Below are 27,187 nucleotides of genomic sequence, written 5' to 3' on the forward strand. Positions count from 1 at the left end.
CTCATTTAAGTGTCATAAAAATAAAATAAAATAAATAAATATTAAATAATACATACTTACTAAAGGGACATGGGAATTTTTTTTTTTTTAGACATGTATCTCGTGCGCACGAGAAAGTATCTCGTGGCCACGAGAAACTTTTTATTAAAAAAAAAAAAAAAAAAAAAAATTTTTTATTTTTTTATTTTTTATTTTTTGTATAAAAAGTTTCTCGTGGCCACGAGATACTTTCTCGTGCGCACGAGATACATGTCTAAAAAAAAAAAAATTCCCATGTCCCTTTAGGGGCTCCGTACATAATAAATAATAAATAATAATAATAAATACATAAATGATTAAATAAATAAAATAATTGTTTTGTTCTCATTTAAGTATGGTAAACATAATGTGTTTTTCAAGTACAAAAATAAATACTAAATATTTTTCAAAAATATTACAATAAAAATAATCAAATTGCACTTATTTCTTGAAGTATTGGAACAAGAGTGATTTAAAAATATATATTTTAAAAGTACATTATTAAAATAACTTTCTGGGGGAAAAAATGTCTTTCTCAATCAGGTGTACAATAAAAGTGTAATAAATAAACCGAAAAAAAAATACAATTATTTGGATGAAATATATTTAGTGGCTGCACGCCACATTGCGAAGGTTGCGCGTAGGGGCGAGGAAGCACCTGCTTCCAAAGAAGAGGAGGAGAAGTAGGAAGAGGAGGAGGAACAAGAGGAGGAGGAGGAGAAAAGTCTTGCATGAGAAGCTCCACAGTTGCTGCCACTGACACTTGCGCGCCAGCAGCGAGAATACACGCACGCATCATCTTGTTGGGAAAGCAGGAGGCGCGCGCCCTAACCACACGCTCAGAAAAGCCCGCAGACTGCGTGGAGTGATGGCGTGTCCTCTCACGAAGGCTTCCACGGCCCACTTCCCTCCTCTCCGTGGAGCTTCCAGGGGGAACTTGTAACAAGTCACAAGTTTGCAGGGGGGGGGGGAGGCCCACGCATGCACGCAGTGAGGTGCGCGTAAGAAGAAGATGCCAGCCAGGCGTGGCCAGAGTGAGGAGAATGCGAGTGGAGGATGTATATAATCCACGCTTTTCTTCCATTAGCGCACTCATCACAGGACTTGCTTTTGTCATCTTCTTCTCCTCGCTTTGCAACCTTTTTTTTTTCTCCCCGATGCTGTCGCTGAACCTGACAGCCGCGCACGCCATGGCGGAGGTGGGGACTTTCGGAGGAGCGCTCGACTTGGATTTACAGACTTTCCCTGCCTTCGGGAATGTGGCCCTGCAGCCAGAGACCACCACTCCGCCGGGCTTGAGCGAGCGCCTGGGCCAGATCGAAGGCAGGCTCCAGCGGGGGTCGCCCACAGACTTTGGCCACCTCAAAGGCATCCTGAGGCGGCGGCAGCTGTACTGCAGGACCGGCTTCCAGCTGGAGATATTCCCCAATGGGACGGTGCACGGGACCAGGCAGGACCACAGCAGGTTTGGTGCGTGTTTTTCACACTCTATGATGGTGCATTGGATGTGTGCCGGGGGCCCGTTGAGCAGGGCACATTGTGCCATGAAATGGGTTTGCACGGTGCCAAAACAAAAATATCTTATTTCATTCAGGATTCTCAATAGGAATATTTTCCTTTTTTGGGTGTTGATTTAAAAAGTCATGCAGCAAATGCGGTTCGTCTTAAAAACAAACATAACATCAATTTAAAAAAACATTAAAAATGTGGAGAAAAAAAATGTTTTTTGTTTTTTTTTACATTTTAACTAGTGGGCCCTGTGATGAGGTGGCGACTTGTCCAGGGTGTACCCCGCCTTCCGCCCGATTGGAGCTGAGATAGGCTCCAGCGACCCCCCGCCACCCCAAAAGGGACAAGCGGTAGAAAATGGATGGATGGATGGATAGTTTCAAACTAGTGACCTAAGACAAAGCTTTGTCTTTAAATATATACAAAACATTTTTCAAACTTTTTAACAAAAATGTAAATATATATATATATATATATATATATATATATATATATATATATATATATATATATATATATATATATATATATATATATATATATATATATATATATATATATATATAATTTTAATTGCATAATGTAATATATATAATATATCATTTTAATTGCATAATGTATTCCACATATAAGACAGGGGTGCACAAACTTTTTCACTGATGGTCACATACTGGAAAAAAACAAAGGAAAAAGCTACTTTTTAAATATATTTTATATATATATATATATATATATATATATATATATATATATATATATATATATATATATATATATATATATATATATATATATATATATATATATATATATATATATATATATATAGTAGGGATAAATGCGTTAAAATGTAATATCGGAAATTATCGGTATCGTTTTTTTATCATCTGTATCGTTTTTTTGTTTGTTTGTTTTTTGTTTTTTAATTAAATCAACATAAAAACACAAGATACACTTACAATTAATGCACCAACCCAAAAAACCTGCCTCCTCATTCACACAAAAGGGTTGTTTCTTTCTGTTATTAATATTCTGGTTCCTACATTATATATCAATATACATCGATACAGTCTGCAAGGAATACAGTCCGTAAGCACACATGATTGTGCGTGCTGCTGGTCCACTAATAGTACTAACCTTTAACAGTTAATGTTACTCATTTTCATTAATTACTAGTTTCTATGTAACTGTTTTTATATTGTTGTACTTTCTTTTTTATTCAAGAAAATGTTTTTAATTTATTTATCTTATTTTATTTTATAATTTTTTTTAAAAGTACCTTATCTTCACCATACCTGGTTGTCCAAATTAGACATAATAATGTGTTAATTCCACGAATGTATATATCGGTTGATATCAGTATCGGTTGATATCGGTATCGGTAATTAAAGAGTTGGACAATATCGGAATATCGGATATCGGCAAAAAAGCCATTATCGGACATCCCTAATATATATATATATATATATATATATATATATATATATATATATATATATATATATATATATATATATATATATATATATATATATATATATATATATATATATATATATAAATATATATATATATATATATATATATATATATACAGTATATATATTAGGGCTGCAACTAACGATTCATTTGATAATCGATTAATCTGTCGATTATTACTTCGATTAATCGATTAATAATCGGACAAAAGAGACAAACTACATTTCTATCTTTTCCAGTATTTTATTGGGGTGGGGGGAAAACAGCATACTGGCACCATACTTACTTTGATCATTGTTTCTCAGCTGTTTGTACATGTTGCAGTTTATAAATAAAGGTTTATAAAAAAAATAAAAATACAAATAAAAAAATTACAAAAATTTAAAGTAAATTGCCTCTGCGCATGTGCATAGCATAGATCCAACGAATCGATGACTAAATTAATTGCCAACTATTTTTATAATCGATTTTAATCGATTTAATCGATTAGTTGTTGCAGCCCTAATATATTTATATATATATATATATACATATATATATATATATATATATATATATATATATATATATATATATATATATATATATATATATATATATATATATATATATATATATATATATATATATATATATATATATATATAAATAAAATATATTTAAAAAGTAGCTTTTTCCTTTGTTTTTTTCCAGTATGTGACCATTAGTGAAAAAGTTTGTGCACCCCTGTCTTATATGTGGAATACACATTATGCAATTAAAATGATTTTTAGCTAATGCAAAGTAGTCACTCTCACTACTGTGTTAGATCCACTATGGACTGGACTTTCACAATATTATGTCAGACCCACTCGACATCCATTGCTTTCGGTCTCCCCTAGAGGAGGGGGGTGGGAGGTCACCCACATATGCGGTCCTCTCCAAGGTTTCTCATAGTCATTCACATCGACGTCCCACTGGGGTGAGTTTTCCTTGCCTATGTGGGCTCTGAACCGCGGATGTCGTTGTGGCTTGTGCAGCCCTTTGAGACACTTGTGATTTAGGGCTATATAAATAAACATTGATTGCTTGAAACATTGAGTGTTGCATGAATACACAGCTTATTTTTACACTTAAAATGAATGATAATGTAGTTGAATTACTATGAAACACATTTTTATTCATAGAAGATACTCTTGGTGTGAAGATAGGACAACAACTTGTCTTATATTTGGGGTTTAAAAGACAAATGACCAGTGAGAGCTTTTCACCCTGTCACTTACACACAAACACGCACGTACGCACACACACGAACGCACACGCACGCACACACACACACACACGCACGAACGCACACAAAACAGAGAAAGGTAGCTAAAAAAAATGCAGCTAAGAAAATTTTTTTTTTGAAAAAGTATTTTTCCAAAAACAGGTGTAACTACAATACAGTATCAATGACCAGTCAGAGCTTTTCTTCCTGTCATTTACGCACACGCTCAATAGAGAAAGATATGTAAAAAATGGGAAGCGGCTGAGAAAAATATTTTGTCTGAAAAAGTATTTTTCAAAAAACAGGTGTAACTACAATGCATTATCAATGACCAGTCGGAGCTTTTCTTCCTGTCACTTACGCACACCCTTAACAGAGAAATATATCTAAAAAATGGGGAGTGGCTAAGAAAAACATTTTGTTTGTAAAAATATTTTTCCAAAAAACAGGTGTAACTACAATACAGTATTAATGACCAGTCAGAGCTTTTCTTCCTGTCACATATGCACACACTCAACAGAGAAATATATGTAAAAAATGGGAATTGGCTAAGAAAAATATTTTGTCTGAAAAAGTATTTTTCAAAAAACAAGTGTAACTACAATGCATTATCAATGACCAGTCGGAGCTTTTCTTCCTGTCACTTACGCACACCCACAACAGAGAAAGATATCTAAAAAAATGGGGAGTGGCTAAGAAAAACAATTTGTTTGTAAAAGTATTTTTCCAAAAACAGGTATAACTACAATACAGTATTAATGACCAGTCAGAGCTTTTCTTCCTGTCACTTACGCACACCCACAACAGAGAAAGATATCTAAAAAATGAGAAGGGGCTGAGAAAAATATTTTGTCTGAAAAAGTATTTTTCCAAAAACAGGTGTAACTACAATGCATTATCAATTAACCAGTCAGAGCTTTTCTTCCGGTCGCTTACGCACACACTCAACAGAGAAAGATATCTAAAAAGTGGGGAGTGGCTAAGAAAAACATTTTGTTTGTAAAATTATTTTTTCCAAAAACAGGTGTAACTACAATACAGTATCAATGACCAGTCAGACCTTTTCTTCCTGTCACTTACGCACACCCACAACAGAGAAAGATATCTAAAATATGGGGAGTGCCTAAGAAAAACATTTTGTTTGTAAAATAATTTTTCCCAAAACAGGTGTAACTACAATACAGTATTAATGACCAGTCAGAGCTTTTCTTCCTGTCACTTACGCACACCCACAACAGAGAAAGATACCTAAAATATGGGGAGTGCCTAAGAAAAACATTTTGTTTGTAAAATATTTTTTCCCAAAACAGGTGTAACTACAATACAGTATTAATGACCAGTCAGAGCTTTTCTTCCTGTCACTTACGCACAAATCCACAACAGAGAAAGATATCTAAAATATGGGGAGCGGCTAAGAAAAATATTTTGTCTGAAAAGGTATTTTTTTCCAAAAACAGGTGTATGCTGTATCAATGACCAGTCAGAGCTTTTCTTCCTGTCACTTACGCACACACTCAACAGAGAAATATATCTAAAAATGGGGAGTGGCTAAGAAAAATATGTTGTCCTAAAAAGTATTTTTCAAAAAAAAAAAAAAAAAAGGTGCTGGAGTCTTATATTCAGGTCACTGCAATATTAATGACCAGTCAGAGCTTTTCCTCCTGTCACTTACGCGCACACACACACACACACACACACACACACACACACACACACACACACACACACACACACACACACACACACACACACACACACACACACGCACGCACACACACACACAACAGAGAAAGGTATCCTAAAAAAAAAAAAACAGGAACTGTCGAGCAGCTAAGAAAAATATTTTGTCTAGAAAAGTATTTTTCCAAAAACAGGTGCAGGCGTCTTATATTCATGTAATTGCAATACAGTATAAATGACCAGTCAGAGCGTTTCTTCCTGTCACTTACGCACGCACACAACAGAGAAATGTAGCTAAAAAATGGGGAGTGGCCAAGAAAAATATCTTGTCTGTAAAAAGTATTTTTCAAAAGAAAAGGTGCTGGCGTCTTATATTCATGTCACTACAATATTGACGACCAGTCAGAGCTTTTCTTCCTGTCTCTTACGTACACACACACAACAGAGAAGGTTAGCAAAAAAAAAAACTGCCGAGCAGCTAAGAAAAATACTTTGTCTGAAATAGTATGTTTCCAAAAACAGGTGCTGGCATCTTATATTTGTGTTACTACAATATTAGTGACCTGTCAGAGCTTTTCTTCCTGTCACTTACACACACACACACACACACACAACAGAGAAAGGTATCCTAAAAAAAACAAAACAGGAACTGTCGAGCAGCTAAAAAAAATATTTTGTCTAGAAAAGTATTTTTCCAAAAACAGGTGCAGGCGTCTTATATTCATGTAATTGCAATACAGTATAAATGACCAGTCAGAGCGTTTCTTCCTGTCACTTACGCACGCACACAACAGAGAAATGTAGCTAAAAAATGGGGAGTGGCCAAGAAAAATATCTTGTCTGTAAAAAGTATTTTTCAAAAGAAAAGGTGCTGGCGTCTTATATTCATGTCACTACATTATTGACGACCAGTCAGAGCTTTTCTTCCTGTCTCTTACGCACACACACACACACAACAGAGAAAGATAGCTAAAAAAAAACTTTGTCTGAAATAGTATGTTTCCAAAAACAGGTGCTGGCATCTTATATTTGTGTCACTACAATATTACTGACCTGTCAGAGCTTTTCTTCCTGTCACTTACACACACACACACACACACACACACACACACACACACACACACACACACACACACACACACACACACACACACACACACACACACACACACACACACACACACACACACACACACACACACACACACACCAGAGAAAAGTAGCTAAAAAACAGAAATTGTATAGCTAACAAAAGTATTTGGTCTAAAAAAGCAGTCGTCTTATATTCATGTCACTACAATAACATTTTGTGTGTGCAATGAATGCAACCTCATGAGGTCTTTGCTAGTGCAGCAAGTCATTTTCCTTTCATTTTACCAGGAATAAAAACTCATTCACATTGAAATGTCTTTTGCAAGAGTGACCTGGCTAAGAGGGCAGCAAACACAAGTTTCATCAATACATCAAAACAACGCCCAATAGCAACTGTTTCTCCATTCTTTCAAATGGATTGACATTCCCCCAAAGTGATGAGTTCAGGTAACCTCAGACCTTTCTGTGAGTCATTCCATGACCATGGAGCAGCAAATCTGATGCCTTTTTTTTTTTTTTTTTTTTTTTTTTTTTTACAAAGACTTGTGTTGGCTCTATGAAAAAACACGCCAAGGATGTCCTGTGACCTTAAACTGTAGCGACTGGAGTCTCCACACAGAAAAGAACACAAATAAGGGGGAACCAGACCAAGAGGTGATTTACATACAAAACCCAAAACCAGTGAAGTTGGCACGTTGTATAATTGGTAAATAAAAACAGAATACAATGATTTGCAAATCCTTTTCAACTCATATTCAATTGAATAGACAGCTAAGACAAGATATTAAATGTTCGAACTGAGAAACTTGTTGTTTTTGCAAATAATCATTAACTTAGAATTGAATGGCAGCAACACATTGCAAAAAAGTTGGCACAGGGGCATTTTTCACCACTGTGTTACATGGCCTTTCCTTTTAACAACACTCAGTAAACATTTGGGAACTGAGGAGACACATTTTTAAAGCTTCTCAGGTGGAATTCTTTCCCATTCTTGCTTGATGTACAGCTTAAGTTGTTCAACAGTCCGGGGGTCTCCCTTCTGCTATTTTAGGCTTCATAATGCGCCGCACATTTTCAATGGGAGACAGGTCTGGACTACAGGCAGGCCAGTCTAGTACCTTTTACTATGAAGCCACGTTGATGTAACACGTGGCTTGGCGTTGTCTTGCTGAAATAAGCAGGGGCGTCCATGGTAACGTTGCTTGGATGGCAACATATGTTGCTCCAAAACCTGTATGTACCTTTCAGCATTAATGGTGCCTTCACAGATGTGTAAGTTACCCATGTCTTGGGCACTAATACACCCCCATACCATCACACATGCTGGCTTTTACACTTTGCGCCTATAACAATCCGGATGGTTCTTTTCCTCTTTGTTCCGGAGGACACGACGTCCACACATGTTGCAGGCATCAAATTCCAAATGAGATAATATTTGCAAAAAATAACGACGTTTTCCAGTTCGAACGTTAAGTGTCTTGTTATTGCAGTCTATTCAATTAGGTTGAAAAGGATTTGTAAATCATTGTATTCTGTTTTTTATTTACGATTTACACAACGTGCCAACTTCACTGGTTTTGGGGTTCGTATAAAAAGCATCCATCGAGAAAATCTGCCGAGTGACAAAGGTGGATAGTTGTATACTAAACTCAGTGGTGGACGAGGTTGCCACAACCTGTAATAAAACGTAAAGCAGTTATGGAGTATTGTTTTCCCGATACTTTTCGGTACTTTTCTAAATAAAGGGCACCACAAAAAAAATGGCATTATTAGTTTTATTTTAACAAAAAATCTTAGTGTACATTAAAGGCCTACTGAAATGATTTTTTTTTTATTTAAACGGGAATAGCAGATCCATTCTATGTGTCATACTTGATCATTTTGCGATATTGCCATATTTTTGCTGAAAGGATTTAGTAGAGAAAATCGACGATAAAGTTTGCAACTTTTGCTCGCTGATAAAAAAAAGCCTTGCCTGCACCGGAAGTAGCGTGACGTCACAGGAGCTAGTATTCCTCACAATTCCCCGTTGTTTACAATGGAGCGAGAGAGATTCGGACCGAGAAAGTGACGATTACCCCATTAATTTGAGCGAGGATGAAAGATTCGTAGATGAGGAACGTTACAGTGAAGGACTTGAGAGGCAGTGATGGACGTATCTTTTTTCGCTCTGACCGTAACTTAGGTACAAGCTGGCTCATTGGATTCCACACTCTCTCCTTTTTCTATTGTGGATCACGGATTTGTATTTTAAACCACCTCGGATACTATATCCTCTTGAAAATGAGAGTCGAGAACGCGAAATGGACATTCAGTGCCTTTTATCTCCACGACAATACATCGGCGAAATGCTTTAGCTACGAGCTAACGTGATAGCATCGTGCTTTAACTGCATATAGAAACAAAAAAATAAACCCCTGACTGGAAGTATAGATAGAAAATCAACAATACTATTAAACCGTGGACATGTAACTACACGGTTAATGCTTTCCAGGCTGGCGAAGGTTAACAATGCCGTGCTAACGACGCCATTGAAGCTAACTTAGCAACTTAGCAACGGGACCTCTTAGAGCTATGCTAAAAACATTAGCTCTCCACCTACGCCAGCCAGCCCTCATCTACTCATCAACACCCGTGCTCACCTGCGTTCCAGCGATCGGCAGAAGGACGAAGGACTTCACCCGATGCGTTTGGCGGCCCGGAGACGTAGGAAGTCAAGGTGAGGTCGGCGGCTATCGCGGCTAGCGCGGCTAGCGCTCCAACAAAGTCCTCCTGGTTGTGTTGCTGTAGTCCGCTGCTAATACACCGATCCCACCTACAACTGTCTTCTTTGCAGCCTTCATTGTTCACTAAACAAATTGCAAAAGATGTCCAGAATACTGTGGAATTATGAAATGAAAACAGAGCTTTTTGTATAGGATTCTACGGGGTACCATAACTTCCGTTACTCTGACATCGTCGCGCGCATACGTCATCATACCGCGACGTTTCATCCGGATATTTCCGGGGAAGTTTTAAATGTCACTTTATAAGTTAACCTGGCCGTATTGGCATGTGTTGCAATGTTAAGATTTCATCATTGATATATAAACTATCAGACTGCGTGGTCGCTAGTAGTGGGTTTCAGTAGGCCTTTAAACATATGTTTCTTATTGCAATTTTGTCCTTAAATAAAATAGTGAACATACAAGACAACTTGTCGTTTAGTAGTAAGTAAACGAACAAAGGCTCCTAATTAGTCTGCTGACATATGCAGTAACATATTGTGTCATTTATACACCTATTATTTTGTCGACATTATTAAGGACAAGTGGTAGAAAATGAATTATTAATCTACTTACTTTCTCTTTTAACATGTTCCGTCTACACTTTTGTTCAAATGTAATAATCACTTATTCTTCTGTTGTTTGGATACTTTACATTAGTTTTTGGATGATACCGCACATTTGGGTATCAATCCGCTACCAAGTCGTTACAGGATCATACATTGGTCGTATTCAAAGTCCTCATGTGTCCAGGGACATATTTCCTCAGTTTATAAACATAATATGAATTTTCAAAAAACGAAAGAAGATAATGTGATGCCAAAAAATATCGACCTAATCATAGTAGAGTCGACTAGATACGTGCCTGTACTTGGTATCATTACAGTGGATGTTAGGTGTAGATCCACCAATGGCATTTGTTTACATTTTGATGCCGGGATTCGTGCGTACGTTTCAGAGGCGGTATAGTACCGAAAATGATTCATTAGTATCGCGGTACTATACTAATACCGGTATACCGTACAACCCTATTATAGAGTAGCCAGTTTTTTAAAATAAGTGTCGGGTGCAGTTAAAGTTAAAGTTAAAGTACCAATGTCACACACACACTAGGTGTGGTGAAATGTGTCCTCTGCATTTCACCCATCCCCTTGATCACCCCCTGGGAGGTGAGGGGAGCAGTGAGCAGCAGCGGTGCCGCGCCCGGGAATCATTTTTGGTGATTTAACCCCCAATTCCAACCCTTGATGCCGAGTGCCAAGCAGGGAGGTAATGGCTCCCATTTTTATAGTCTTTGGTATGACTGGGCCGGGGTTTGAACTCACAACCTACCAGAGGTGGGTAGTAACGCGCTACATTTACTCCGTTACATCTACTTAAATAACTTTTGGGATAAATTGTACTTCTAAGAGTAGTTTTAATGCAACATACTTTTACTTTTACTTGAGTATATTTATAGAGAAGAAACGCTTCTTTTACTCCGCTCCATTTATCTACATTCAGCTCGCTACTCGCTACTGATTTTTATCCATCTGTTAATGCACGCTTTGTTTGTTTTGGTTTGTCAGACAGACCTTCAAAGTAGGATCTATCGCATGCCTGCGTTTCACCAATCAAATACAGTCGCTGGTGACGTTCGACTCCGTGTCACCAATCAAACAGAGCCAGGCGGTCACATGATTAACAAGCTTAAGCTTACATGAACTCAACGTCAAATTTGAGGGAGCACATCGCGATAAGTAACCTTAGTAGATATTTTGGCTGTCACCGTAGGCTGATGTTAGCTTCCCTGCTATGAATCACTGTCAAATGTACATCGTGTGGGGACATTTATTAACGCACTGCTGCCTCATAGACACACACACACACACACACACACACACACACACACACACACACACACACACACATGCATAGAAACACCAATCAGTGTGTTCCCAGATGCAGTCCACACCTATCAGTTTATGGTTTGCGTAAAGGCTAACTTGTTATTTTCCTTTGTAATCTCTGCCTACTGAGCCTATGGTGCTGTTAAGTTATTGTGGCTCAATTTGCCTTAATTTTTTTTATGTTAATGTATTATTATTTAATATACATTATTGTTTTAGTTGCTTAAGAGATATTCCTGGCTCTGAATTTGCTCATTGCTATTTTTATGTTTTTGCGCATTATTTGTTGCCGTCATCATTAAACGAACAGGTTACTCATCAGTTACTCAGTACTTGAGTAGTTTTTTCACAACATACTTTTTACTTTTACTCATGTAAATATTTGGGTGACTACTCCTTACTTTTACTTGAATAATAAATCTCTAAAGTAACAGTACTCTTACTTGAGTACAATTTCTGGCTACTCTACCCACCTCTGCAACCTACCGATCTCCGGGCGGACACTCTAACCACTACGCCACTGAGTAGGTGCATTCATAAAAAGTAAGTCTCCATACGAGCAAAGGCAAAAAAGTGGTCAAAATCAAGCGTTTTCCAACTTGTAGGGAAAAACAGGACTTTTTAAAAACAGATTTTTTTTAATGTGTGATTTAAAACACAAACAACCCCCAAGCACTTATGTGTCGTGGCCATTTCTAGTTCAACCCGAAGAGCAGTTCCAACACGGCTGATTGCCAATTAAAGGAATACCCACCGGTGTCAAGTCCCCGGTGAATATCGTGCCGTGCGTCACCCTTAATCCCCTTTGTGCATGGGCCGCAGGTGTCGCCGCAAACAAGCCCGCGCTGCAGCTTGCAGACCCGTCTCGTTTACGCGCAAAGCACGCAGGTGCACGCCCGAGCGGAGCGACGCTGGCTCCCATGCAGCGTGAGCCTCCCCCCCAAAAAAAAACAGGCGCACACAACAAAAAGTCAGTGTTCAAAAACAAGAAAAAAAATACAAAAAATTGTGGTATTTAATTTGAACTAAGCAAAATTATCTGCCAATAGAACAAGAAAATTCGGCTTGTCAAGACTGTCCAAAACAAGTAAAATGAGCTAACCGCAATGAACCCCAAAAATAGCTTAAAATAAGTATATTCTCACTAATAACAAGTGCACTTTTCTTGGTAGAAAAAAAAAAAAAAGAGACCTTTTTGCTCAATATGTTGAAAAATATTCTTAAATGAAGTAAATGCTAGTGCCATTATCTTGACATAATGATATGCGCTCGGCATTACATTTCTTGAAACCAGCAAACTTATACTAAAAACTAATTTATTGTTCTTAATGGAAAGTCAACAAGGCAACCGCTTGTTACTCTCGGGGTCTCCTAGCCGCTCAGGCAAATCATATGGTCTAAAAATGCATTTTTCCATCGACAACATGACATCATCGCACCAAGTGCGTGCTCTTTCAGTCAATTAGTGCGCATATATACAGCCCTGGCCAAAAATTTTTCAATTGTAATTTTGAAGAATTCATCTGAATGTGCATGAACTATTTCTGTTCAAAATTGTTAGAAATGTCACATGTTAAATGTTTAAATATGAACTGTCAGTTTACTGTACTGTGCCAACTGTACTACTATATGAGTACCTATTTTCTATTGTTTCATTGAAAATAAAACAGCAAAGTCCATTTGGCTGTCATCCATTTTAATTATGAGACACAATTGTGTCAAAGTCAGGATTTTTTTTTTCATGCTTGAAATAAGAAATGATTACTTTAAAAAGTAGTTTTGTACTTGTGAGTAGAGATGTCCGATAGTATCGGCCTGTCGATATTATCGGCCGATAAATGCTTTAAAATGTAATATCGGAAATTATTGGTATCGTTTTTTTTATTATCGGTATCCGTGTTTTTTTTTTTGTTTTTTTTTAAATCAACATAAAAAACACAAGACACACTTACAATTAGTACACCAACCCAAAAAACCTCCCTCCCCCATTTACACTCATTCACACAAAAGGGTTGTTTCTTTCTGTTATTAATATTGTGGTTCCTACATTATATATCAATATATATCAATACAGTCTGCAAGGGATACAGTCCGTAAGCACGCATGATTGTGCGTGCTGCTGCTCCACTAATAGTACTAACCTTTAACAGTTAATTTTACTAATTTTCATTCATTACTAGTTTCTATGTAACTGTTTTTATATTGTTTTACTTTCTTTTTTATTCAAGAAAATGTTTTTAATTTATTTATCTTATTTTATTTGATTCATTTTTTTAAAAAGTACCTTATCTTCACCATACCTGGTTGTCCAAATTAGGCATAATAATGTGTTAATTCCACGACTGCATATATCGGTTGATATCGGTATCGGTTGATATCGGTATCGGTAATTAAAGAGTTGGACAATATCGGAATATCGGATATCGGCAAAAAGCCATTATCGGACATCCCTAGTTGTTTCTTTCTGTTATTAATATTCTGCTTCCTACATTATATATCAATATATATCAATACAGTCTGCAAGGGATACAGTCCGTAAGCACACATGATTGTGCGTGCTGCTGCTCCACTAATAGTACTAACCTTTAACAGTTAATTTTACTCATTTTCATTAATTACTAGTTTCTATGTAACTGTTTTTATATTGTTTTACTTTCTTTTTTATTCAAGAAAATGTTTTTAATTTATTTATCGTATTTAATTGTATAATTTTTTTTAAAAAGGACCTTATCTTCACCATACCTGGTTGTCCAAATTAGGCATAATAATGTGTTAATTCCACGACTGTATATATCGGTATCGGTTGATATCTGTATCGGTAATTAAGAGTTGGACAATATCGGATATCGGCAAAAAAGCCATTATCGGACATCCCTACTTGTGAGTGTTGATGACACAACAGTTGATATTCTAGTTTCAAGCATGTTTTACTCAATATAGGTCATCAAATCTCAGCAACAAGCTGTAATATCTTACTGAGATCATTTAGGACCAAAACACTTAAAACAAGTAAAACACTCTAACATAAAATGTGCTTAGTGAGAAGAATGATCTTATCAGACAGAAAATAAGCAAATATCACCCTTATTTGAGATATTTCATCTTACTTAGATTTCAGTTTTTGCAGTGCAGAGGATGGGTGGTCCTGGTGTCGGCCTCTGGCTCGACTTAGCGTTCAGATGCGAGCTCTTTGTCAGACGTGGCTCTGATTAAAAAGGCACGCCGTCAGTGTTTGGCATGCCGCGTGAGCTCGGGGGAAGATGGGGTCCAGGTGGCCGCGCGCCGGACTCTGCCAGCTGGATCCTGTCCGACTACTAACTTCTGCATCGCGGCGTCCTGGCTTGTCGTTTGACTGTCTCCCGCCCTCAGACGCGCACGTACGCCGCACCAGAGCTTCCTGCGAGTCAGCACGCGGCTCAGCTTCCTCACCGCTAACTAGCTGGCGCTTGATGTTTACGTAGCGCTGCATAGGCGACCCCCAGAAGGAGGGAAACTTTTTGTAGCATCGGCATGATCTCACAGCCGTGCAGCGAGCGCAAACATGAATGTCAGGTCTGAGTCAACACTGGTATGCTTCTGGCTTGGAGAGCAGATTTAAATGGTGCACCTAAGGGTGTAACGGTACGTGTATTTGTATTGAACCGTTTCGGTACAGGGTAGGGGTGTGGGAAAAAAGTCGATTCGAATTCGATTCGCGATTCTCACGTTGTGCGATTCAGAATCGATTCTCTCTTTTTTTTTTTTAAATCAATTTTTTTTTTTTTTCTTTTTTTTTTTTTATTTTATTTTATTTATTTTTTTTTTTCATTTTTATTTTTTTTATTTTTTTTAAATTAATCAATCCAACAAAACAATACACAGCAATACCATAAAAATTCAATCCAATTCCAAAACCAAACCCGACCCAGCAACACTCAGAACTGCAATAAACAGAGCAATTGAGAGGAGACACAAACACGACACAGAACAAACCAAAAGTAGTGAAACAAAAATGAATATTATCAACAACAGTATCAATATTAGTTACAATTTCAACATAGCAGTGATTAAAAATCCCTCATTGACATTATCATTAGACATTTATAAAAAATTAAAATTAAAATAGTGTCACAGTGGCTTACACTTGCATCTCATAAGCTTGACAACACACTGTGTCCAATATTTTCACAAAGATAAAATAAGTCATATTTTTTGTGCATTTAATAGTTAAAAACAAATGTACATTATTGCAATCAGTTGACAAAACATTGTCCTTTACAATTATAACAGCTTTTTACAAAAATCTACTACTCTGCTTGCATGTCAGCAGACTGGGGTAGATCCTGCTGAAATCTATTTATTGAATGAATGAATGAATCCTTTTGAACCGGGAAAATATCGTTTTTGAATCGAGAATCGCGTTGAATCGAAAAAAATCGATTTTGAATCGAATCGTGACCCCAAGAATCAATATTGAATCGAATCGTGGGACACCCAAAGATTCACAGCCCTAGTTGTGTGTATTTTCAATGTACGTTCAGGGTTAGGAAAGGGTTAAAAACAAAACAAATTGTGCGTGTGGTGAGGGAGGGGCAGAGACAGAGAGAGTGAGAGAGTTATGATAAACGCGCATGCGGCGCCAGGCTCTGCTTTTTATCCATAGATTAATCAGATTAAATGTTTTATTATCTATAGCAGGGGTGTCAAAAGTGTGCCCCGGAGGCCATTTGCGGCCCACAGCTAATGTTTTAAAGGCCCACGGCACATTCTAAAATTACTATTAAAATAAACAAAAACATGACAAAAGTGAAATAAAAAAGCTTAAAGGTGAAATGTAATTTAGAAAAAGTTGCAATGTTGACTAATAAAATGTATTGTCTTTGTGTGGTGATGTAAATGAGGTGTGGTTGTATTGTATATTAAGTATGTGTCCGTGAAAGGGCATTTTATGACTTTTCTAAATTTGATTACATACTACAGTATGATTTTATTGTCATAATTTTATTGCATGATTTTTGTATCCCTTTAATTTGGGTAGCCAGGGACTGCAGATGGAAATGAGCTGTTTAGCTAAAATGTGGTACAGAACATATCTGTCTGAGCTTAAAGGCCTACTGAAATGAATTGTTTTTATTTAAACGGGAATAGCGGATCCATTCTATGTGTCATACTTGATAATTTCGCGATATTGCCATATTTTTGCTGAAAGGATTTAGTAGAGAAAATCGACGATAAAGTTCGCAACTTTTGCTCGCTGATAAAAAAAAAACCTTGCCTATACCGGAAGTAGCGTGACGTCACAAGCGGTAGTGCTGCTCACAATTCCCCGTTGTTTACAATGGAGCGAGAGATATTCGGAGCGAGAAAGCGACGATTACCCCATTAATTTGTGCGAGGATGAAAGATTCGTGGATGAGGAACGTTAGAGTGATGGACTAGAATGCAGTTCAAGAGATATCTTTTTTCGCTCTGACCGTAACTTAGGTACAAGCTGGCTCATTGGATTCCACACTCTCTCCTTTTTCTATTGTGGATCACGGATTTGTATTTTAAACCACCTCGGATACTATATGCTCTTGAAAATGAGAGTCGAGCACGCGAAATGGACATTCACAGTGACTTTTATCTCCACGACAATACATCGACGAAGCTCTTTAGCATGAGCTAACGTGATAGCATCTGTCTCAAATGCAGATAGAAACAAAATAAATAAATCCCTGACTGGAAGGATAGACAGAAGATCAACAATACTACTATCAGGAGACACCCAACCAAACACTGGACATGTAACTACACGGTTAATGCTGTGCCGCCTGTCAAAGCCTAGCAATGCTGTTGCTAACGACGCTAACTTAGCAACGGGACCTCGTCAGAACTATAATAAAAACATTAGCGCTCCACCTACGCCAGCCAGCCCTCATCTGCTCATCAACACCCGTACTCACCTGCGTTCCAGCGATCGACGACGCGGTCGGCGGCCCGGAGACGTAGGAAGTCAAGGTGACGTCGCCGGCGCTAGCGTCTGCTATCCAACAAAGTCCTCCTTGTTGTGTTGCTGCAGCCAGCCGCTAATACACCGATCCCACCTACAACTTTCTTCTTTGCAGCCTCCATTGTTCATTAAACAAATTGCAAAAGATTCACCAACACAGATGTCCAGAATACTGTGGAATTTTGTCGAAGAAAACAGAGCTTTGTGTATTGTGTCCAATAGGGTCCAAACATTTCCGTTTTACTAGTGACGTTACGCGCATACGTCATCATACCTAGACGTTTTCAACCGGAAGTTTAGCGGGAAATTAAAAATGTCACTTTATAAGTTAACCCGGCCGTATTGGCATGTGTTGCAATGTTAAGATTTCATCATTGATATATAAATAATAAAGTAGTGGCTTTCAGTAGGCCTTTAATGTTTCTGTGCATTGTCCCTTCAAATAAAGACTCAACTAAACTAAAACAAAGTTGTTGTTTTTTCTCTTTCAAACTGTCATTGCTCAAAACATAATATTGAATCAAAATCAATGTTATTATGAATTATTGACCTATCCAAGGTTCCCATTACTTCACATCAAATATTCCACTAAGAAAAATATTTTTGGTGGAAGATTTTGCAAATTTTGTAAATAAATACCCCAAAAAATTTATATTTTGTTGTTTTCTTACTGTACCGAAAATGAACCGAATCGTGACCTCTAAACCGAGGTACGTACCGGACCGACATTTTTGTGTACCGTTACACCCCTAGGTGCACCTATTATCAATTGCAGCGAGGAAACAAGTGAGAAACAATTAGTTCCGCCTTTTTAAATAAAGGCTTGCTCGCTAATAAACACCTCGTTAAAAATAAACACTTTCTGCATGCTATTTGAAGGTTTTCATAACAAGTCATGTGTTTGAATGGTCACTTGTTGCTAGGCAGATTTCATAACATGATCCCACATGACGGTTTGGACATTAATAGAGCACCCTTTTTAGACCAGTTGATCTGCCGTTTCTTTTCCTTTCTGCTCTGCCCCCCTCTCCCTTGTGGAGCAAGGGGGGCTGGGGTTGAGGTGGGGGGCGGTGTTTGGTGGTAGCGGGGGGTGTATATTGCAGAGTCCCGGAAGAGTTAGTGCTGCAAGTGGTTCTGGGTATTTGTTCTGTTGTGTTTATGTTGTGTTACGGTGCGGATGTTCTCCCGAAATGTGTTTGTCATTCTTGTTTGGTGTGGGTTCACAGTGTGGCGCATATTTCTAACAGCGTTAAAGTTGTTTACACAGCCACCCTCAGTGTTGCCTGTATGGCTGTTGACCAAGTATGCATTGCATTTACTTGTGTGTGTGTAAAAGCCACATATATTATTTGACTGGGCCGGCAAGTTGTTTGTATGGAGGAAAAGCGGACGTGACGACAGATTGTAGAGTTTTTCCTTGCTCTGAACCGAGGATGTCGTTGAGGCTTGTGCAGCCCTTTGAGACACTGGTGATTTAGGGCTATATAAATAAACATTGATTGATTGATTGATTATTATTAGCTTCCTATATTTTGTATTATATCTTGACCTTTATTTTTTGTTGTCTTTTTTTACTTCTGGCTTGAGCACCTGCCCCATTTTGCAACTAGGATACTCACTTATGCCAGCCCCATAGAACAGTGTTTTTCAACCACTGTGCCACTGTGAGATATTGTCTGGTGCGCTGTGGGAAAATAAGCAACTTCACCTAATTGCCCTTAAAAATATTTTTTGCAAATCAATAAATATAATCTGCAAATAATGTGCCGTTGCTTAGTTTTTGGTGCTATGTAGAGCTCGGCGGGGTAACCATGTAATACTCTTGCATATCAGTAGGTGGCGGCAGGTAGTTAATTGCGTTGTAAAAGTCGTAATGTGTCGGGTGAGACGAGGATGGTTTGTTGTGATCCCAAAATGCAGACCACAGCGGGAGACAGGTAAAAAGGTACACTACCGTTCAAAAGTTTGGGGTCACCCAAACAATTTTGTGGAATAGCCTTCATTTCTATGAACAAGAATAGACTGTCGAGGTTCAGATGAAAGTTCTCTTTTTCTGGCCATTTTGAGCGGTTAATTGACCCCACAAATGTGATGCTCCAGAAACTCAATCTGCTCAAAGGAAGGTCAGTTTTCTAGCTTCTGAAACGAGCTAAACTGTTTTCAGATGTGTGAACATGATTGCACAAGGGTTTTCTAATCATCAATTAGCCTTCTGAGCCAATGAGCAAACACATTGTACCATCAGAACACTGGAGTGATAGTTGCTGGAAATGGGCCTCTATACACCTATGTAGATATTGCACCAAAAACCAGACATTTGCAGCTAGAATAGTCATTTACCACATTAGCAATGTATAGAGTGTATTTCTTTAAAGTCAAGACTAGTTTAAAGTTATCCTCATTGAAAAGTACAGTGCTTTTCCTTCAAAAATAAGGACATTTCAATGTGACCCCAAACTTTTGAACGGTAGTGTATGTAATGCTTAAACCAAAAATGAACAAAAGAGAAAGGAAAAAGCAATGAAGCTTAGGGAAGGCTATTGCAAAACGACAGTAAAAATGAACTGGCTACAAAGTAAACAGAAACAGAATGCTGGACGACAGCAAAAACTTGCAGTGTGTGTAGCAGAGACGGCATCCACAAAGTACATCCCGTACATGACATGGCAATCGACGATGTCCACACAAAGAAGGATAGCAACAACTTAACCCTTGTGTGGTGTTCGGGTTTGTGGGACCCGTTTTCATTTTTTATTAAAAGAAAAATATACAATTAATTAATTTTTCAAACTGAGACTCACTGACTTTGGCTCATTTTCTGTGAAGAACATATATCAGAATACATATTTAATGACCACATACACCATACACCCCCCATACACATTTCTATTACATACAAGATGTCCGGGTCCACGGGACCCGGGGTAATAGAAGTGTGGAAATTGATGTTCTCTGTACCACACACACACAAACACAGCAGGCCTAGATAGGAGGAGGACAGAGTGTAGGTACACAGAACATGAGAGGGTGAAATGTGCGAGAAAATGAGAGCAGACAGTGTTGACAAACAATGTTGCAACCTTGTGTGGGAACCGCAGGTGCAGAAACACAAAAGAAGAATCCCTGTGGGATGCAGAAACTGGCAGAGAAATTTTCCGTGCAACGTTCATATTGTCGTTACTCAGCCAGCGTTTGTGGGTCTGATGGACCCGTTGCATTTTGTGGCTTTTAATGCCTCACAATCAAACACTTTTATGTTAAAAGACTGAGCAGATGTTTATTGGGATAAGGTAAACATCTGGGTTATAGGGTTAAATAGCCTTGCTTGCTAACACAAAGCAGGTGCGGGGAATAGCGCTCAAAGGAAGACGTGAAACTTCTACAGGAAAACACCAACAAACTCAAAATAAGGCACGACGACCTGGTGGAGTTACATTTTTTAACGTTTTCTGCTGGTGGTGCGCCTCAGTATTTTTTAATGGAAAAAAATGTGCCTTGCCTCAAAAAAGGTTGAAAAACACTGAGAGTATGATGCAAGATCATTTTGCTTTGTTTGTTTTGTGTTTTCCCTATTTATTTTCTGTGCACTCCTCCGCTGCACCATTTTGTCAATAAATACATTTTTACTTGCACTCTGAGACCAACACAGGAAGTAACAATGGGCGCATGAAAAGACATATGTCTGTCCAGTAGACTTTTTAAATCAGAGAAATCGCTTTGAACTTATTATAACAATAAAATTATTGAAATTGCAATTTCATAACGTATTCAAACACAATTGTCATCAGTGATATTTGTCCGTGCATATTTGCAGAATACACTAATTGAACATATTTGATTCTGTAGGAATCCTGGAGTTCATCAGCCTGGCAGTCGGTCTGGTCAGCATCAGAGGCGTGGATGTCGGACTCTACCTCGGCATGAACGAGAAAGGAGAGCTCTATGGGTCGGTGAGTCAGAACCCTCTTTGTTTACTTATTAATAACTCCAAATTATTATTAATTTGGTTCCTTTGACTAGCGTTTTTGCACTATCCTTAAAACTTCCAGTACCCTCCAGTCAAATAGAGCAGTGGTCCCCAACCTTTTTGTAGCTGCGGACCGGTCAACGCTTGGAAATTTGTCCCACGGACCGGGGGGGGGCTTTATGGTTTTTATTTTTATTTTATTGTATTGTATTTTTTTGTCATAAAGAAATACAATCATGTGTGCTCACGGACTGTATCCCTGCAGACTGTATTGATCTATATCAGGGGTGGGCAATTAATTTTTACCGGGGGCCGCATGAGCAACCCGAGCACTGCTGGAGGGCCACACTGACAATATTTCAATTAAATTTTGCTCAAATTATTTTTGATATACCGTAAGATAGATAATAATAATAATATTTTCATTTAACCTAACTTATCTTTATACAAAAGCAGATGGCTTTTGATGGTTTTATTTTTAACACTTTCTTACACAACACTTCCTGATGTATATTACAATACAAAAATTTCAATTTCTGTCACTTTATCCTGCATCCTCTTTGTTGTAAAACCTTTATTTAACCAGATAAGAAAACGTGAACGTAGCACGTACGCCTGTAAGGTGGTTGGCGCAGAAGGAGGAAGCGTTGCTGTTGCGGAAATGAGGAGTGAGGATTGGTTTTCCTTTTGGAAAGAACGAGATAAGTTGAGCTGTGTTAGTATAGCTTGCTCAATAAAAGTTTAAAAAGTGCATCAGACTTGGTGTGCACTTCTTCTGGACGCTACAATTGATGTCACAAGTGGGATGAAATGCCTCCCAGTTCGCCTTGCCATCAAACCTGGGAGTCTTCATTGAGGGCGGAATTCCCCCCGTGGCAAGCAGCGTGGCTGCACCTGTAAACGCTGTCTCTCTCTCTCTCTCTCTCTCTCTCTTTGCGGCGAGCTCCTCACGTGGCACGTACCTCCCGATGACGTAGCACACAAACAGTGCAGTATGCGCAAAGTTTTACTTCTGCCACCAATTGTAGCGTCCAGAAGAAGTGCACATCAAGTCTGACGCTCTTTTTAAACTTTTATTGAGCAAGCTATACTAACACAGCTCAACTTATCTCGTTCCTTCCACACGCACGTCTCCTCACTCCTCATTTACGCAACTCAAGAAGACAACATCTACTTCAGCAGGTCGTTACACTATATTCTTTAAACACAGCAACGTGTGTACCACAAATAAGCACACAGCTTTACCTTTACTTGTCTTGTTGAAAACACGCCATTCGTCATCAACTTTTCTCTTTTTAGCGGGCATCACTTGTCGCTGTGCGCCTTCCCTCACAGGACATACGCACATATAACACTTTTCAAAATAAAAGCAGCACAGTTGTATTGCACGCACGACAAAGATGTTTTTTTAAATTTATTTTGTAATTTGAGATTGCCGCTGCGCGCACGAGCATACGTCCACACGGAAGTAATACAAATAACGCTTTTCAAAACAAAAGCAGCACCGTTGTATTGCACACTCGAAATAGATGCTTTTTAAAATTTATTTTGTAATTTATAATTGGCCTCACGCGGGCCGGACAGGGACGTACAAAGGGCCGGATGCGGCCCGCGGGCCGCACAATGCCCAGGTCTGATCTATATTGATATATAATGTATATATTGTGTTTTTTATGTTGATTTAATTAAAAAATTAAAAAATTAATTTAAAAAAAAATTTTTTTATTTTTTTTATTTCTTGTGCGGCCCGGTACCAATCGGTCCATGGCCCGGTGGTTGGGGACCACTGATATAGAGAACCTTCGACTACTGTTGTTGCAGTAGTTCATCAAAACTAAGAGCCTGTCACATATAGATGATCTCTGACTAGTGTTTTTGCAGTATCCCTAAAACCTCCAGTGCACGTCTGTCAAATAAAAGATCTTTGGTGTTTTTGCGGGACATCATTAAAAGAGAAGAGGGCTTCTGTCACATAAAGAGGATCTTTGCAGGTTTTGCAGTATAACCACCGAAGCCTAATTGTCTAATACAGGATCTTTGACCAGGGTTTTTGCAGTATCCCTAAAACCTCCAGTGCACGTCTGTCAAATAGAGGATCTTTGATTGGTGTTTTTGCGGGACATCATTAAAAGAGAAGAGGGCTTCTGTCACATAAAGAGGATCTTTGCAGGTTTTGCAGTTGGTCCTTATAACCACCAACGCCTAACTGTCTAATACACTTGTGATTTAGGGCTATATAAATAAACATTGATTGATTGATTGATAATACAGGATCTTTGACCAGGGTTTTTGCAGTATACCTCAAACCTTCAATGCACTCATGTCACATAAAGGATATTTGACCAGCATTTTTACTATAGGTCATTAAAACCCCCTTATTTTTCCTGTCAGATCAGTTTCCTTAAAACCCCCAATGCACTCCTGTCATATAGAGGATCTTTGATATGAGTTTTTGCACCTGTCGCTTAACCAGTATCTTCGACTAGCATCTCTGCTTTAGATCCTTAAAACCGCCCTAGCTTTACTGTCTAATTGATGATCTTTGTCTAGCGTTTTTGCAGTAACCCTCAAACCTTCAGTGCACTCCTGTCACATTTTGAGGGTCTTTGACTAGCGTTTTTGCAGTTGGTCCTTAAAACCGCCATAGTTTTCCTGTCAAATAAACCCACCAGTGCACTCCTGTCATATAGAGGCTCTTTGATTCGCCTTTTTGCACTAGATCGTTAAAAATGAAGAGTGCACCTGTCGCATGAAGAGAATATTTGACTAGCATAAAATCGCCAAAGCTTACCTGGTAAATAGAAGATCTTTGATTAGCGTTTCTCTCAAACATCCAGTGCACTCTTTTCATAGAGGATGTCTGACTAAGTATTTTGCACTATTCCTTATACCTTCAGTGCACACTTTTCACATTTGGAGGATCTTTGACTAGTATTTTTGAAGAAGGTCCTTTAAACTAGTGTTTTTCAACCACTGTGCCGCGGCACACTAGTCTGGTGTGCCGTGGGAGATGATCTAATTTCACCTATTTGGGTTAAAAATATTTTTTGCAAACCAGTAAATATAGTCTGCAAACTATGTGTTGTTGTTGAGTGTCGGTGCTGTCTAGAGCTCGGCAGAGTAACCGTGTAATACTCTTCCATATCAGTAGGTGGCAGCCGGTAGCTAATTGCTTTGTAGATGTCAGAAACAGCGGGAGGCAGAGTGAAGGTAAAAAGGTGTCTAATGCTTAAACCAAAAATAAACAAAAGGAGAGTGCTCCTAAGAAAAGGCATTGAAGCTTAGGGATGGCTATGCAGAATGAAACTAAAACTGAACTGGCTACAAAGTAAACAAAAACAGAATGCTGGACGACAGCAAAGACTTACTGTGGAGCAAAGACGACGTCCACAATGTACATCCGAACATGACATGACAATCAACAATGTCCCCACAAAGAAGGATAAAAACAACTGAAATATCCTTGATTGCTAAAACAAAGCAGATGCGGGAAATATCGCTCAAAGGAAGGCATGAAACTGCTACAGGAAAATACCAAAAAAAGAGAAAAAGCCACTAAAATATGCTGATTTCTGCTGGTGGTGTCCCTCCGGATTTTTTCAACGCAAAAAATGTGCCTGGGCTCAAAAAAGGTTGAAAAACGCTACCAAGGCTTTCCTGTTAAATAGAAGATCTTTGATTAGCGTATCTCTCAAACCTCCAGTGCACTGCTTTCATAGAGGATCTTTGACTCGCGTGTTAAATATGGTGCGGATTTATTGAATGATTTTATTGCTTTATTCATGACTATGTTAACCATTTTGGAGAAGTCTTAGCCTTGAAGTTATTTTCTAAGAGAAGTCCGGCGCTCGGTCGTATAAAAATGCACTTTCCTTGAGAGAAAGCCCTTTTTCTTTCTGTTAATGCTCAGTTATGAGCCCCAGAAAGTTTTTTGTAGCATACACACGTAATCATGTGGGATTTAATGCGCTATCAAGGCTTCTCGATGGGAAAGTGCAGAGAGACAAAACAATTATGTTCCTTTGAAAAAGTCTCACAGACTTCATCTCGTAGCTCCGCCTCTTCCTGCTGCCTCATATCGACAGTAAGTCGAATCTTAACACTACTTAGACAAACTGGGAACTAGACACAAAAGCTTGGGAATCAAAGTTCAGCCTTTTAGAGAAAAAAAAAATATCCTAAAGTGACCTTCGGAGGCGTGTTGCCGGTGAACTTGATTGACCTTTATCGTTAAATATGGCAGCAAGCGGTTTGTTTGCTTCACAAGAATCTCCCCTCTTTGTCATTGCCTGCAGAGTTGTTTTATCTCAAGAGGGAGGAAAGAGATGAAGACAAAGAAAGGGGGGGGGGGGGGAGTATGTGAGGGTTATGTGTATCAGGTGTCCCACGGCATTACCTGGGGGGCCTCTCAGGGCCCGGTACCCCTCCCCGCGACTGGGGAGTATTTCAAACAGAGGCCACCTTTCTACCTGGAAGCACGCCCATTTTGTTGAGAGTGCAGATATTGTTACTATCAGAGTCTGGCATCCTGGTGCTTTGACCCCAAGGTAAGGACTGGGGGAGGAAGGGGGACACCTGACTCAAACAGGAGCTCTATTAGCCAAGTCTTTTAGGGCTCCTACAGAAAACTTGACAAGGGCATCGACCTGGTTGATAAATGCTATTCAACCTAACCTTCAGTGGACCGGACACCCTTTTAAAAGTGTACAGAATTTTCTGGACCATAGGGCACACCGGATTATAAGGCGCACTGCCAATGAAAGGTCTATTTTTGTCAATTTTTCATATATAAGGCGCATTAAAGGCCTACTGAAATGATTTTTTTTTATTTAAACGGGAATAGCAGATCCATTCTATGTGTCATACGAGTACCTTGAAGGTAGAAAAGCGCTATACAAGTATAACCCATTTATATTTATTTATCATTTCGCGATATTGCCATATTTTTGCTGAAAGGATTTAGTAGAGAAAATCGACGATAAAGTTCGCAACTTTTGCTCGCTGATAAAAAAAAGCCTTGCCTGTACCGGAAGTAGCGTGACGTCACAGGAGCTAGTATTCCTCACAATTCCCCGTTGTTTACAATGGAGCGAGAGAGATTCGGACCGAGAAAGTGATGATTACCCCATTAATTTGAGCGAGGATGAAAGATTCGTAGATGAGGAACATTACAGTGAATGACTTCAGAGGCAGCGATGGACGTATCTTTTTTCGCTCTGACCGTAACTTAGGTACAAGCTGGCTCATTGGATTCCACACTCTCCTTTTTCTATTGTAGATCACAGATTTGTATTTTAAACCACCTCGGATACTATATCCTCTTGAAAATGAGAGTCGAGAACGCGAAATGGACATTCAGTGCCTTTTACATCGGCGAAATGCTTTAGCTACGAGCTAACGTGATAGCATCTTGCTTTAACTGCATATAGAAACAAAAGAAATAAACCCCTGACTGGAAGTATAGATAGAAAATCAACAATACTATTAAACCGTGGACATGTAAATACACGGTTAATGCTTTCCAGGCTGGCGAAGGTTAACAATGCTGTGCTAACGACGCCATTGAAG

The 27,187-nt window shown here is 38.6% G+C and overlaps 1 protein-coding gene across 2 annotated transcripts in view; it reads left to right on the forward strand.

Annotated features, from left to right (window-relative positions):
- The first annotated feature begins 997 nt into the window (after positions 1-997).
- The window catches only part of fgf16 (fibroblast growth factor 16), a 52,533-nt gene continuing 26,343 nt past the window's right edge, over positions 998-27,187 (forward strand). For both annotated transcript variants that reach the window (XM_062045847.1, XM_062045848.1), the window contains exons 1-2: positions 998-1,488; positions 21,499-21,602. In XM_062045847.1, the coding sequence (XP_061901831.1) occupies positions 1,062-1,488; positions 21,499-21,602 (531 nt within the window). In that variant the 5' untranslated portion in view covers positions 998-1,061. The remainder of the gene's footprint in view (positions 1,489-21,498; positions 21,603-27,187) is intronic.

Source organism: Entelurus aequoreus, linkage group LG04 (genome assembly GCF_033978785.1).
Source record: "Entelurus aequoreus isolate RoL-2023_Sb linkage group LG04, RoL_Eaeq_v1.1, whole genome shotgun sequence".
In the NCBI taxonomy this organism is placed as follows: Eukaryota; Metazoa; Chordata; class Actinopteri; order Syngnathiformes; family Syngnathidae; genus Entelurus; species Entelurus aequoreus.